Below are 14,432 nucleotides of genomic sequence, written 5' to 3'. Positions count from 1 at the left end.
TGCCTTATTCCGACATGTTTTTTGGATCCACTACTCCTCCTAGGGCGTTCGAGATAGAGACACCGTTCCAACTCTAAGACGTCTGGCCCGAAGTGATGTAGTGTGCTTGTATACAGCTTTTGGATCAACGTGCCCGTTCTCTTGTTCTTGTCGTTTTTCTTTTGTTTTTTTCCCATAGAGAATGAATATGGCTCATGAATCGAATCGTCCTACTCGGACACGCTCCATCGCAGATGCACCAAACCTCATGTGATACTTCAGGCCAACTCCCCCGACACATACATGCAATCGGTTCTGACCCGCACTCATATTTTTCCTTTCTTTTTGCTCATCCCTTTTTCCTCCATAGGCTTGCATTGATGTTTGGCCCCATTGAAAATGAATGGTGTTTCAGGAGAAAAACTTTCACTCTCCATCAATTTTTTTAACCAAGTGACCAAACTTCAAGAAACTTCACTTGATGCCTCAGGCCAAGTCCCCGCACAGATCCATCCCCTCATCTGAGACCTGCACTCGTCTTTTCCTTGGTTTTCACGCATCTCTTTTTACCTCCATAGGCTTCCATTGATTTTTGGCCCCATTCAAATGAATGGAGTTTTGCTCAGTAACACTTCACCACACATCCACCAAACTTCATACGGCACCTCAGGCCAAATCACCATCACACACATGATATCGGTTCTGACCCGCACTCGTCTTTGTCTTGCCTTTCATCCGTCCATTTTTTCTCCATTTTGCCGCTAATCAATGGAAGCTTGACTGAGTCATTCCTCCCTTCCCCCATAGGTGATGATGCATTTGGCAAGGATCTGCTCATTTGAGGCTTTGACAGCAAATCAACTTCAACTCAATGGCCACTTTATTAGGAATACTTACACGCGCGCACACACACGATAGCAATTAGCATATAAGCATTCACGTGTTACCATGCTAGCTGTTAGCATGTTACCCATTACGATATCATGCCTGCTGTTAGCTCACGAGTTGTTAGCATGTTATCATGAGAGCTAACATATTAGGATTAGCATGGTAGCATGCAGAGTTCGCATGTTTGCTGTTAGCAAGTTCGCCTGACCATGTTAACTGTTAGCATGTCACCCTCAGCGTGTTAGCATGCTAAAAGTTAACATACTAGCCATTTGCATGTTAGCCTGTTAACTGTTAACATATTAGCCTTAAAGTGTTAGAATTTTAACAAATAGCATGTTAATCATTAACATGTTAGTATGCTAACTGTTAGCATGCTCGTTGTTAGCATGTTGGCATGATAGCTGTTCTGCTACAGCTCAGCAAGCACACTTTGCATTTTCTCTGCGGAAATGCAGTCTAGTTATTATTAAAACACACCAAGGCCACCCACCCGCATAAAGGAATTGAAACACAATAACCAATGCATATATCTTTATTATGAATGTTTGTGAATATTTCTCTGTTATCAAGCTAAGTTGAAGCTGAAGATGTAAACACAATAGAGTGAGATGAACACTGGACTCAGGCGGTTGGGTTTACAAGAAAAGACAAAAAAATGCATAAATTAAAATACAGCAACAACATTAAAGGATGAAACAAAGCAGAATAGACTGCATTGTGATTTAAAAAAAAAAAAGACCCTGATGCGTCTTAATATCTCCCAAATATCCAGTATCTCACCATCTTCCATGACACTTGAAAGCTCTTACACCAAGCTTAGTCGGTCAGCCAGGAATTGTTTTGCTTTAATTAATATGCACTGTAGCTATGATGGAAATGAAGGCAATATAAGAAGTTATAACATGCAAAGGAATCTTAACCAGCCCACTTTAAAAAAAAAAAAGTAATGTCTTTTTCACTTTCTTTATTGGTACAAAATTTGGTTTTGCTTGAGAATTATATCGATGTGGTGTGGTTCGGTTCATGGATAGAACGTTAGTTGTAAGGTAGAAATGATTTGGTTTATAATATACTCATCTTACTGAACCGTTTTATTAAACTATGTCCAAAGTGCATTACTTGGTCATTAGACATGCCACGGATCCTGGCTGCCTGAAATAATTTGGGACACAGGTGCAGACTTTTTAAAAAAAAAAAAAAAAAAAAAAGACCCTGATGCGTCTTAATATCTCCCAAATATCCAGTATCTCACCATCTACCATGACACTTGAAAGCTCTTACACCAAGCTTAGTCGGTCAGCCAGGAATTGTTTTGCTTTAATTAATATGCACTGTAGCTATGATGGAAATGAAGGCAATATAAGAAGTTACACCATACTTAGGAATCTTAACCAGCCCACTTTATATAAAAAAAAAAAAAGTCATGCGTCTTTCACTTCTTTATTGGTACAAAATTTGGTTTTGGGCAGCATGGTGGTGTAGTGGTTAGCGCTGTCGCCTCACAGCAAGAAGGTCCTGGGTTCGAGCCCCGTGGCCGGCGAGGGCCTTTCTGTGTGGAGTTTGCATGTTCTCCCCGTGTCCGTGTGGGTTTCCTCCGGGTGCTCCGGTTTCCCCCACAGTCCAAAGACATGCAGGTTAGGTTAACTGGTGACTCTAAATTGACCGTAGGTGTGAATGTGAGTGTGAATGGTTGTCTGTGTCTATGTGTCAGCCCTGTGATGACCTGGCGACTTGTCCAGGGTGTACCCCGCCTTTCGCCCGTAGTCAGCTGGGATAGGCTCCAGCTTGCCTGCGACCCTGTAGAAGGATAAAGCGGCTAGAGATAATGAGATGAGATGAATTTGGTTTTGGTTGAGAATTACGTCGATGTGGTGTGGTTCGGTTCATGGATAGAACGTTAGTTGTAAGGTAGAAATGATTTGGTTTATAATATACTCATCTTACTGAACCGTTTTATTAAACTATGTCCAAAGTGGGGCGGCACGGTGGTGTAGTGGTTAGCGCTGTCGCCTCACAGCAAGAAGGTCCGGGTTCAAGCCCCGGGGCCGGCGAGGGCCTTTCTGTGTGGAGTTTGCATGTTCTCCCCGTGTCCGCGTGGGTTTCCTCCGGGTGCTCCGGTTTCCCCCACAGTCCAAAGACATGCAGGTTAGGTTAACTGGTGACTCTAAATTGACCGTAGGTGTGAATGTGAGTGTGAATGGTTGTCTGTGTCTATGTGTCAGCCCTGTGATGACCTGGCGACTTGTCCAGGGTGTACCCCGCCTTTCGCCCGTAGTCAGCTGGGATAGGCTCCAGCTTGCCTGTGACCCTGTAGAAGGATAAAGCGGCTACAGATAATGAGATGTCCAAAGTGCATTACTTGGCCATTAGACACGCCACGGATCCTGGCTGACTGAATTAATTTGGGACACAGGTATTTGGCACCAAAATCTGCCCAGACATGAACGTTTGTTACTGATGCACTGAAAACCTTGAAACGGTCAAACATGCGAACAGCTAATCGACTTGGTGAACGGTGCATCTTCAGTAACATCTCTAAGACCAAATTAAACGTTCTTAGTCACATTTGGTCACATTAACACATTTCATGTGTTAGTAATATATTAACGTAAAACCAACCATTTATTCCAAAAAAAAAAAAAAAAACCCCACCAGCATTCAGACAGAAATATGTACATAGAATATTCACACACACAATCCTGTTAAATCTCCCCACACGGCTGCAGGGTTCGAACAGGAGCATCCTGCTTCTGTATCCATCGAAGGGCATCTTTCTTAATCTCGGTTTGACCAAATAGTCCCGAGTCTGAGCAGCGACAAAACAAGAAACATGGCACTATATGGCACAATGCTGCATATTTTTGACCATCCCCTACTTTTAAGTCTCTTATTTTGCATCCTGCTTTCTTGTCAGTGCAAACAAAAACACACTGTAGTCACCACAACGTGCTGATTTTGGCGAAAGGTAAACAAGCACTGTTAAAACAGAGTCAATGGCCTTCTTCAGGAATCTTTTGAGTGTGTTAATTATTACACAAGACTCCTTTGGAAGCAGCTTTACATAAAAAGAGAAGACACCTTTGACACCGTCTTTTTTTTTTTTTAAAAACTCCCACCAAATTGGTGCATTCACCTTTTTTTTTTTTAAATGTCTTTTTCCAACACACACACACACACACACAGAGGAGGAGCGTTTCCAAATCCAAGCCTTTTCCCCCTTGCAAGTGTATAAGTTCAGGTTGTAGGGTTAAAGGTCAGTGGGCTGAGTTTAGTGGTTGAGAAGGTAAACGACAAACTCATAGGTGGCCATCATGATGGCCGTGTTGGGGATCTGGCGCACTATGTGGGTGGCGAGGCCGCGGTATAGCGCTTTGAACCCTTCCTCTCTGAACACCACGCTCACCGTCTGCAGGAACGAACGGTATTTGGAGCCTTCCTCCCTCAGCCGGGTCCGTACTACCTCTGCACAAGAGAAACGAAAATAAAGCTGAGCAATTCAGAAATAAAGTTGCATCGTTAGAATTCAGACTTATCTGCCTAAACGCACACACTGAATATCAGAAATTATTCTAGCCACAGTCACTGGATATGAGCAATCGCACGCTCTGATTGGCTACTCTACTACTAGGTTATCAGCTCATATACTGTGAGGAGAGAAAAATAAAATGGCGGTGCGTGTTGCTGAACCAACCGAGGATGAAATAAAACCTCTATTTGAAAATAAAACCCCAAAAATGATCAAGTATTTAAAAGAAACAGCTAAAAGAAGAGTTTTTTTCCACCCAAATATCACCCGTTTCACACTCCAGCCCTGTTGGTGATAGTAATGCACCTTTAAAGTTGGTCCATCAACCACAAAAAATAAATTAATTTAAAAATAAATAAATAAATAAATAAAGGTGACCCCAAAAAATAAATAAAAATTTTTTAAAAAGGCAACAAAATACAAAATGAAAGCATTGAATGGTAAGAACATTTTTTTTTCCAAGAATTATCATCGCATTTTCCACAAGTTGCTCCTGTCGTTTCGCCGGTTTGTTTACATTCTAAGTGGAAATTGCTTTGTCAGACGTTTTGTATCAACTTATCAAATTTGCAAAAAATAAAAAATGCTCTGTTTCTTAAAATCCAGTGAATGTGGACATGATAAAACAATTATTCCAGTCAGTCAATCTCGTCAGGGCTTTCCACTAAGGGCCTCTGCATGCTCTTGCGACAAGGCTTTCGCAGATAGCTTTTCGCAGACAGTTGTAATTTATGGTTGAGCGGGGAGTAATAGGCGTGCACGATGTTATTCACCGCCACAACGCAAGGGGGCGCGAAGTCGCGAAATCGCTAGGAGTAGTTGGTGGGTGTGGTTAGTGGAGTGTTTATCCTCCGGTTACTTATAATGACTAGAACTGGAGTCGTATAGATGTCCGTACTCCCTCACTTCCTCGATCAACCGCTCTTCGTGCTGCTCCATCTTCGCTCGTGTTTTTAAAAATGCCAGTCGTGAAAACAAACCAAACCGGGAAAGTAGGGAAGCGGAAGTGCGTGTACAGCGGATGTAGAGTGGACCAATCAGAGCCCTCTTGTCTGCGACGCTGTCTGCGGTGGTCACAATTTTTGGGAGGTGCGCACAGAGCGTCTGTGAAGGTGGGGGGGCTACGCAGACGCTATCTGCGATGCCATCTGCGAGGACTGGGTTGTCAGCATAAATTGGCCTTAAGGCTCATACTAGCCAGCCATGACAAATAAGTAGCCGGGGGGGGACGACACACGACACAAAATAAACTCCTGTGCACGCAGTTCCCAGGATTAAATGTATTTTCCACAGACCATTTATTTATTCACTTTACTCAAATACAAAGTAAAATGGCAGTAAATCTTCTTTCTTTTCTTGCGTATTGCATCATGAGGCGTTCCTGGCTTGTAAATCTCTTATTTTCGGTGCATGACACATTCACGCAGCTGAGCATGCTATGGATTAACAACGACAACGGTCTGCAGTGGGGCGACACAATTACACACTCAGCGAACATTTCTCCATTTGTGTATGAAAATACACTCCAACCACTCAGTTTGGGTTCATTTACAACCAGCGGTGTCTTTTGATGCCAGCACGTAATTGAACGAGAGAAGACAAAATAAGCGTTATCTCTGCTTCTGTTCCCTCCGACGGCCCTGACACACTACTGCCTCCGCCGAGTGCGCGCGCACTCACACCGCATGTTGGGGCCGCGGATGAGTTACTCTCCCTTGATCAACGAAGTCGGCGGGGAATTTGTGGTTATTATCGGTACAAACAGCGCGAATCACAACTTAAATGACTCTGGTTCAGTTTGACATCATTGTCAGTCCGTTAGATAAACATTTAATTTTATTAAAATCGAAAATTAATATTTAGAGCCTGTGGGCTACAAAAATAAGTCATTAAAGTAGCCGGCTGGACTTAATTGTGTAGTCGGCTGTACGGCCGGCAGCCGGCGCTTGTGGAAAGCCCTGAATCTCGTCATACATGATTTCTAGCCAGCTCGGTGCTATGCGCCTCATCAGCTCATGTACGACTCGATTTCGCGGAATAACTTAATTATCTAGACCAGTAATAACGTTCGGACTTTCCCAGAAAACCTCAGCATGGTACACCGTCACCTGCTTTCAGTACACTCGAAGCAGACATGTCTCCTCACCGTGAGGGTAGGCTATACAGGTGGCGCATGTTTTGGAGGTGGCGGCTGCCATCATCATGCACATGAAGTCGGACGCGCCTCGTTTAGTCTCGTTCTCTTGGTCCATGCGAGTAGCTGCTCTGGTCTCCAGAACGCGCCGTTTGATGTTCTCGTAGATCACAAAGTGGATGACCGTCTCTGAGATCCCGGCGTACGATGCGGACATGCCGCGGTAAAACCCACGTAGACCATCTGTCTGATACACTCGCCGCACACACTGCCGCGCGCTCATCCGCCGCTCACCACGGTTCCTGAGAGAGTATAATGTACAACCTCTTAATGTAATAGTGACGGTGAGGATTTGAATCATGAGCGCTGTGGAGCACAGGAAGGATCATACTCGATATAATAAAATATACTACCTACCTGGCGTCCAGTTGCAGTCGGGTCTTGATCAGCCAGATCGGATTGGTTGCAGTGATGGCTGTGAATCCTGAAGGAACATCAGATCAGATTTCAGATTCAGAGAACGAGCTAAATTTTTATGAAAGTGCAAAAGCAAAGGTAGTTTAATTGTGATCAGGCACTAAAGTGTAAAAGGGTGAAATCAGTTCCAGATATTCAGACACAGAATGCATGGGAATGTAAACCAGACCATAAAATACAGAGTCCATATTTTTAAATATTCAATATCCGTTTCTGATCATCATTTAACATTAAATCACATGAGTGTTTTGAGGCAATCTGACACCAGCTCTTTTCCCTACTCAACGTCCATCACTTTTTTACTGAGTGGAATTAACTTTCATTTTTGTGCTCAAAACAGCCAAGGCAAGGCATCAAGTGCTCTAAAGTAATTAGGTGATATCGTACTTGTTTATTCAAAATAAAAACATACATTATTAAAAAAAAAAAAAGATTTTAACTGAGGCAAAAAAGTGAACACTGCTCCAAAAACGCCTGGATTAAGGGCCCGTTTACACGAGGACGCTGTCGGGTAAAAACGACTAAATATTTTATCGGAAATGCCTTTCGTCTACACGGGGACGGCGTTTCCAAGGCTGAAAAACGGAAAAAATTGAAAACGCCTTCCAGAGTGGATAAGTTAAAAACAGCCCCCGTTGCATATCCGTCTAAACTACCCAATACGCGAAACTCTGCTCGGATCTGCTCACGTCGGGTACGCGTTTACGTCATACATATGTCATATACTGTACATGCCAGCCCGGGAAGTAAGAAAGTAAGTAAAAACGTAAGAGCATGTCTGATTACATCGATCCAACGGACCTTCAAGCTGCTCTGGCAACTTTAATAAACGTCCAGGAGTCCTTCGAACATCTATACCGAATCTGCACATATGAGTGATTCCACGCTTATGGGTACTGAAATGGGGACATGAACTTATTTTTAAAAATTCACCTAAAACCATTTCTTTTTTTTACCATCAGGTCACAAAACATGTAATCTTTAATGAATGATATGTTAAAAGATAACTTTAATTTTCTGAGATGTAATAAAAACATATTTATATGCCAAAGTCAGAACGTAACAGAAGTGTTGTGGACATATATATTCTCAATTTTAATAATGTAGAATTACTTTTTGAAACATAGGAAGGTGATGTTTTAGCAAATATAATTAATAAACGTGTAGTAGAATAAACATACACATTCTTTCAATAAGATTAACATGGTATATAGCTAGATTGTAATTAATTTGTAACAGACGCGAGATGGACAATCGTAACAGAAGTAATGGAACAGACATCATTTTGGAACTCATAGGCTTGACTTTGGCATATAAATATGTTTTTATTACATCTCAGAAAATTAAAGTTATCTTTTAACATATCATTCATTAAAGATTACATGTTTTGTGACCTGATGGTAAAAAAAGAAATGGTTTTAGGTGAATAAGTTCATGTCCCCATTTCAGTACCCATAAGCGTGGAATCACTCATATACCGTTAATGAACAGAGGCGGGTATAGTATGCTCTTACTTTTTTACTTACTTTCTTACTTACCATAGCCAGAGTAGTCAAAGTTTTCGTGGCGCAGATGTGCAGATCGGACAAGACGGAAGACGTTGCGCATGTGTGCAGACATAGCGGAGGTCTTTCACAGCACCACCTAGCCGCCTGGCATGCACATCCAATTGAATTCCACACATTTATGCGTCACCGTATAGACGCAGATTTCCTCCTTGAAAACGGTCGTGTAGACGCGGAAAAAAGTGAGAACGAAAACGGACTTTTGCGTTTTTGTTTCAGACCGTCCCCGTGTAAAGTGGGCCTAAATGAAATAGGATTTTATTCCATCCACATTGACTGGATATGAGCAATCGCACACTCTGGTTGGCTACTCTACTACTACTAAGCTATCAGCTCATATACCGTGAGTAGAGAAGAACAAAATGGTGGAGTGTGTTACTGAACCATCCAAGGACGAAATACAAACTCGACTTGAAAAAGATGGCTTATCGCCAACTCGGTGCTACGTGCCTCATCAGCTCATGTGCAACTCGAGTTCGTGAAATAACTTAATTAGTTATACCAGTAATAATGTTAGGACTTTCCCAGAAAACCTCAGCATGGTACATTTCGTCGAATAACTTAAATAGCCTCCTGAAATATCAGGGTTTCACTCCCAAAGAAATAAAAAAATACATTAAATTAAAAAACAAAAAAACAAAGCTTTCTGTAAGCCATTGTAACCTTACTTTAAATAAATTTAAAAAAAAAATACTACTGTATGAAAACTAAATGTATTTTAAAACGTGCTGGAAAGCTGCAAATAAATTAATAAATTGTAGTTAAATGCCAATTTAAAAAAAAAAAAATTGACTATCTCCAGAAAGTGAATAACTGTGTCCTGACTGACTCGTAATAAAACTAAATACCATACAAGGGTTAGGGAACAGAAAACTGCTGTATTCCTCCAGCCTCAGATACAATAAAGTCAGGGGAAAAAAGTAAAAAGTTGCGCACTCAAAAAATAATAATTTTATAAACACACATTTTTTATATTATATACAACCCCGATTCCAAAAAAGTTGGGATAAAGTACAAATTGTAAATAAAAACGGAATGCAATGATGTGAAAGTTTCAAAATTCCATATTTTATTCAGAGTAGAACATAGATGACATATCAAATGTTTAAACTGAGAAAATGTATCATTTAAAGAGAAAAATTAGGTGATTTTAAATTTCATGACAACACATCTCAAAAAAGTTGGGACAAGGCCATGTTTACCACTGTGAGACATCCCCTTTTCTCTTTACAACAGTCTGTAAACGTCTGGGGACTGAGGAGACAAGTTGCTCAAGTTTAGGGATAGGAATGTTAACCCATTCTTGTCTAATGTAGGATTCTAGTTGCTCAACTGTCTTAGGTCTTTTTTGTCGTATCTTCCGTTTTATGATGCGCCAAATGTTTTCTATGGGTGAAAGATCTGGACTGCAGGCTGGCCAGTTCAGTACCCGGACCCTTCTTCTACGCAGCCATGATGCTGTAATTGATGCAGTCATGTTGGAAAATGCAAGGTCTTTCCTGAAAGAGACGTCGTCTGGATGGGAGCATATGTTGCTCTAGAACCTGGATACACCTTTCAGCATTGATGGTGTCTTTCCAGATGTGTAAGCTGCCCATGCCACACGCACTAATGCAACCCCATACCATCAGAGATGCAGGCTTCTGAACTGAGCGCTGATAACTTGGGTCGTCCTTCTCCTCTTTAGTCCGTCTTTAGTCTGACCACAGAACAGTTTTCCACTTTGACACAGTCCATTTTAAATGAGCCTTGGCCCAGAGAAGACGTCTGCACTTCTGGATCGTGTTTAGATACGGCTTCTTCTTTGAACTATAGAGTTTTAGCTGGCAATGGCGGATGGAACGGTGAATCGTGTTCACAGATAATGTTCTCTGGAAATATTCCTGAGCCCATTTTGTGATTTCCAATACAGAAGCATGCCTGTATGTGATGCAGTGCCGTCTAAGGGCCCGAAGATCACGGGGGACTCGAGGTTTAATGACTCGACAACACTACTGGTCCCAGAATGCAATGTAGTTAAACAAGACAGTTACACTGAATTACAGCAGAGGCTCATCGTCGGTAGTTAGCGGTCTTTTACCCCTTTTCCACCAAATCAGTTCCAGGGCTGGTTCGGTGCTGGTGCTGGTTCACAACTCGTTCAACTTGCGAGCCAGCTGAGAACCAGTTTGCTTTTCCATAGCTCGCGGTGCTAAGGGAAGACACGTCAGTTACGTCGCTGTATACGTCAGTTACGTCGCTACATTTGCATAAACCTTGGCGTGAATATCGAAGCAAAAACATGGAAGAAGCAGCAGCAGCAACAACAATAATAATGGATGACTTCGCGTTTGTACAGCTGCTGCTTCTCATCGCTTAAAAATGGCGATCTTTCGCGGTCTTATTGTTGTCGGTCTTAACAACTCCGCCCCCCCGCTGACGTAAGCGGTTCTTTCCTCTGGCCCAGCAGAGAGTTGGTGCTAGCCTGGAACCGGTTTTTCTGGCCCCAGAGCCAGTTCTTTGTCAGTGGAAACAGAAAACCCGGTTCCAAACTAAGCACTGGCCCCGAACCAGCCCTGGAACTGCTTTGGTGGAAAAGGGGCATCAGAGATGACCAGGACAATGACGTGTGAGGTATTAGCATGAAAGTTGAATCTTTGAGATGATGCGTTTGTGCTGAGTATAAGGCGAGCTAAAGCACTGCTGCATCGGTCTCTTTCGGTAGAATTTAAATGAGGCTTTAATCCCACTGTCGACATGCAAACGAAAAAAAAAACAAAAATCAAGTCAACCCAGAACTGAATTACAAAATAATTATTCGGTGCCACTAAAGGCCAATTTATGCTGACAACCCAGTCCTCGCAGATAGCGTCGCAGACAGTGTCTGCGTAGCCCCCCCACCTTTGCAGACGCTCTGCGCGCACCTCCCAAAAATTGTGACCACCTCAGAAGCCTTGCAGACAGCGCCGCAGACAAGAGGGCTCTGATTGGTCCACTCTACATCCGCTGTACACGCACTTCCGCTTCCCTACTTTCCCGGTTTGGTTTGTTTTCACGACCGGCATTTTTAAAAACACGAGCGAAGATGGAGCAGCACGAAGAGCGGTTGATCGAGGAAGTGAGGGAGTACGGACATCTATACGACTCCAGTTCTAGTCATTATAAGTAACCGGAGGATAAACACTCCACTAACCACACCCACCAACTACTCCTAGCGATTTCGCGACTTCGCGCCCCCTTGCGTTGTGGCGGTGAATAACATCGCGCACGCCTATTACTCCCCGCTCAACGATAAATTACAACTGTCTGCGAAAAGCTATCTGCGAAAGCCTTGTCGCAAGAGCATGCAGAGGCCTTAAGGATCACGTTAATTATAAAAGAATATGAAAGTTGTTCAAAATGGATTTTTCCTTTTAATCTTGCTCCTGAGGCAAATGATGACCTTTAATGAGGCGAGTGTATAATAAACGATGCAGTGCTGCTACAGCGATAAACTGGAGGTTTCGGTTACTGATGAGGGCTGTGGTGTGTACATGTGCGAGATGACGGGTGAAAAGTTAAAGCTGAGAGAGAGAGAGATTTACCAGCCGTGCCAGCAGACACCACGTGCACCTGGATGGAGTCGGGCTTCAGTATGCTGTTCATTCGCTCCTTAGTAGTGGAGTATGCGGCAAAGTAAATCGCCCTGGAAATACAAAAGGAGAAGGATGTTAGCGGACACAAAAAAAATCAATTACAATCAAGCACACACTCGTAGCTCGGTTTATCGGAGCGCCCTGAGATATCCAAGCACTGCAAATAATCAGATTTTAAAATTAACGTTGTGTTGAGCAGTAAAGCTCATTACAAATACTCTAGCGATTATTCAAAGCTATTGAATCGAATACATTTTACAGAAGTTAAATTAGTTTGCAGGGTATTATTGATTGTTTCCTTAAATGGACACGATATAAACATTTAATCTGCTGGTTGTGGATTTTGATTAATGTAACTCATGATGTTTGTCTTTACAGTCATGATTAATCACGGTGCATGATCAGACAGTTACCTCACTGCAGACTTCAAAATTCCTGATTGTCGAGCCGAAATGATAAAACTATGTTTTTATTCCTAAACTGCCCGATTTCAATTATTTGCTAAATAAATGCCACTATTAGGGCTGTAACGATACACCCAACTCACGATTCGATTCGTATCGCGATTTTTGACCCACGATTCGATACGCCCACGATATTTTTTATTTTTTTAAAAGTAGTAAATTTGACTTATTAACATTTACTTACTTACATTAACTATTTAATAACAAATAATTCAGACCACTGCAGAGAATGAGTAATATGTATGCAAAAATGAACAAATGTATATCCAAAGACTGTTTTATTTCTCAAAATAATACTGTTGAGCCGGAAGCTCTGTTTTTTTCGGTTCTGAAAAAGTCATTTTTCCAAATCGTGTAAATCCGTTAAGATTTTTTTTTTTTGGGGGGGGGGGGGGGGGGGGGGGCTCTCTCACTGTCTCACTCTCATAGGGCCAATGATTTTCTGTGATCGCGGAAAACAGATGGAAATTACGGAATTTTTATGGTGAAACATTGCTCGCGTGTCAAAATGTAACTGCCGCAGAAGGCTTCCGCCCAAGCAGACATGCCTTCAGTGTTGCCAGATATTGCTAACGTTTTCCACCCCAAAATATGTTCAAAACCACCCAAAAAGCACCTAAACCTGCCCAATCTGGCAACACTGCATGCCTTTCCGGTCAAGTGATTGTGATTGGCTTGTGGCACACCTGGGCAGCCAATGAGCTGCTTGTTTACAGATTCGCTCCCCGCGTCGCAACCAGAATGGCGACCGCTTAAAAGAAATGAATGCTCTGCCAGTGGCGAGTGTAGATGTTGCGTGACTCGCAGAAGATTGTCAAAGGTCGGCGAAAAAACGACTTACTAATAGATATAAAAAATAAAAGTAATTTAAGTAAGTTTAAAATGTAATTTAAATAAAAAAGTATTCATAAATTGAAGTTTGGAAGCGCCTCTGTTTTTGGGCTGAGGAGAAGTTTGAAAGGGTGTACCGCGATTCTGCCTTCTTGTATCGCGATACGGATCGTGGCTCTGCGTATCGCGATTTCGATTTCGATACGCATACCGTTACAGCCCTAGCCACTATCATCAATTACTCTGAGATCAATAATAAGTTGGCACAGCACTGTCAGCCATGCACAATGTCAGAGTCATCACCCTACTCAGCACTCAGTCCAAACATCACTTCACTAAACAAACAGGCTAATGTCTCCGTTAACACCGACTCGTCTGCCACGTGCGTTAAACGCCTACCTGCTTCTCTTACTAGGCCATAAGTCAGCTGGAAGGAAAGTGAGCGTGTGTCCAGGATGAACAAACACCTATCTATCATTTAACAGGACACTGATGAGAACACACTACAGAACTCATTAAAGCACAGGCAAACACAATTTGTTCTCCTCCAGTGCGCTTGTGTCTGGTTCAGGCTCAATCTTGGTTTATGTCCCTTCTGTACTCCTCTTCCTGACAGCTCTTAATGCGCCCGTGTCGACATACTGTCACGTCAGCTTCAGGAAAACATGAGTCAGCAAATAAACATTTCGCCTTCTGAACTGCTTAAATCAGCATCTCTCAGTCTCAGTCCTGGAGACACCATGCACGATGAATCGCTGTTCTTTCAGGTAAATGAGCAGGAAGCGAACAGGAAGTTAGCAGGTAATAATTAGGTAATGATTAGGAATTGATCAGGTAAATGATCAAGAAATTAAAGGAAACTGATCAAGAAATAATCAAGTAATTATCAGGAAGTGATCGGGTAATGATCAGGAAATTAAAGGGAAATTATCAAGTAATTACCAGGAAGTG

General features: G+C 42.3%; 1 protein-coding gene across 1 annotated transcript in view; it reads right to left on the bottom strand.

The window, feature by feature from the left end:
* Positions 1-3,079: 3,079 nt before the first annotated feature.
* The window catches only part of LOC132864305 (solute carrier family 25 member 36-A-like), a 75,171-nt gene continuing 63,818 nt past the window's right edge, over positions 3,080-14,432 (bottom strand). Inside the window, exons 4-7 of the mRNA XM_060897677.1 lie at positions 12,136-12,236; positions 6,948-7,014; positions 6,543-6,832; positions 3,080-4,332 (exon numbers count right to left, since the gene is read on the bottom strand). Of these exons, the coding sequence (XP_060753660.1) occupies positions 4,139-4,332; positions 6,543-6,832; positions 6,948-7,014; positions 12,136-12,236 (652 nt within the window). The 3' untranslated portion in view covers positions 3,080-4,138. The remainder of the gene's footprint in view (positions 4,333-6,542; positions 6,833-6,947; positions 7,015-12,135; positions 12,237-14,432) is intronic.

This window comes from Neoarius graeffei, chromosome 17 (genome assembly GCF_027579695.1).
Source record: "Neoarius graeffei isolate fNeoGra1 chromosome 17, fNeoGra1.pri, whole genome shotgun sequence".
NCBI lineage: Eukaryota > Metazoa > Chordata > Actinopteri > Siluriformes > Ariidae > Neoarius > Neoarius graeffei.
The sequence above is the reverse complement of the archived record's forward strand: the minus strand, read 5'-3'. Positions and strand labels throughout refer to the sequence as shown.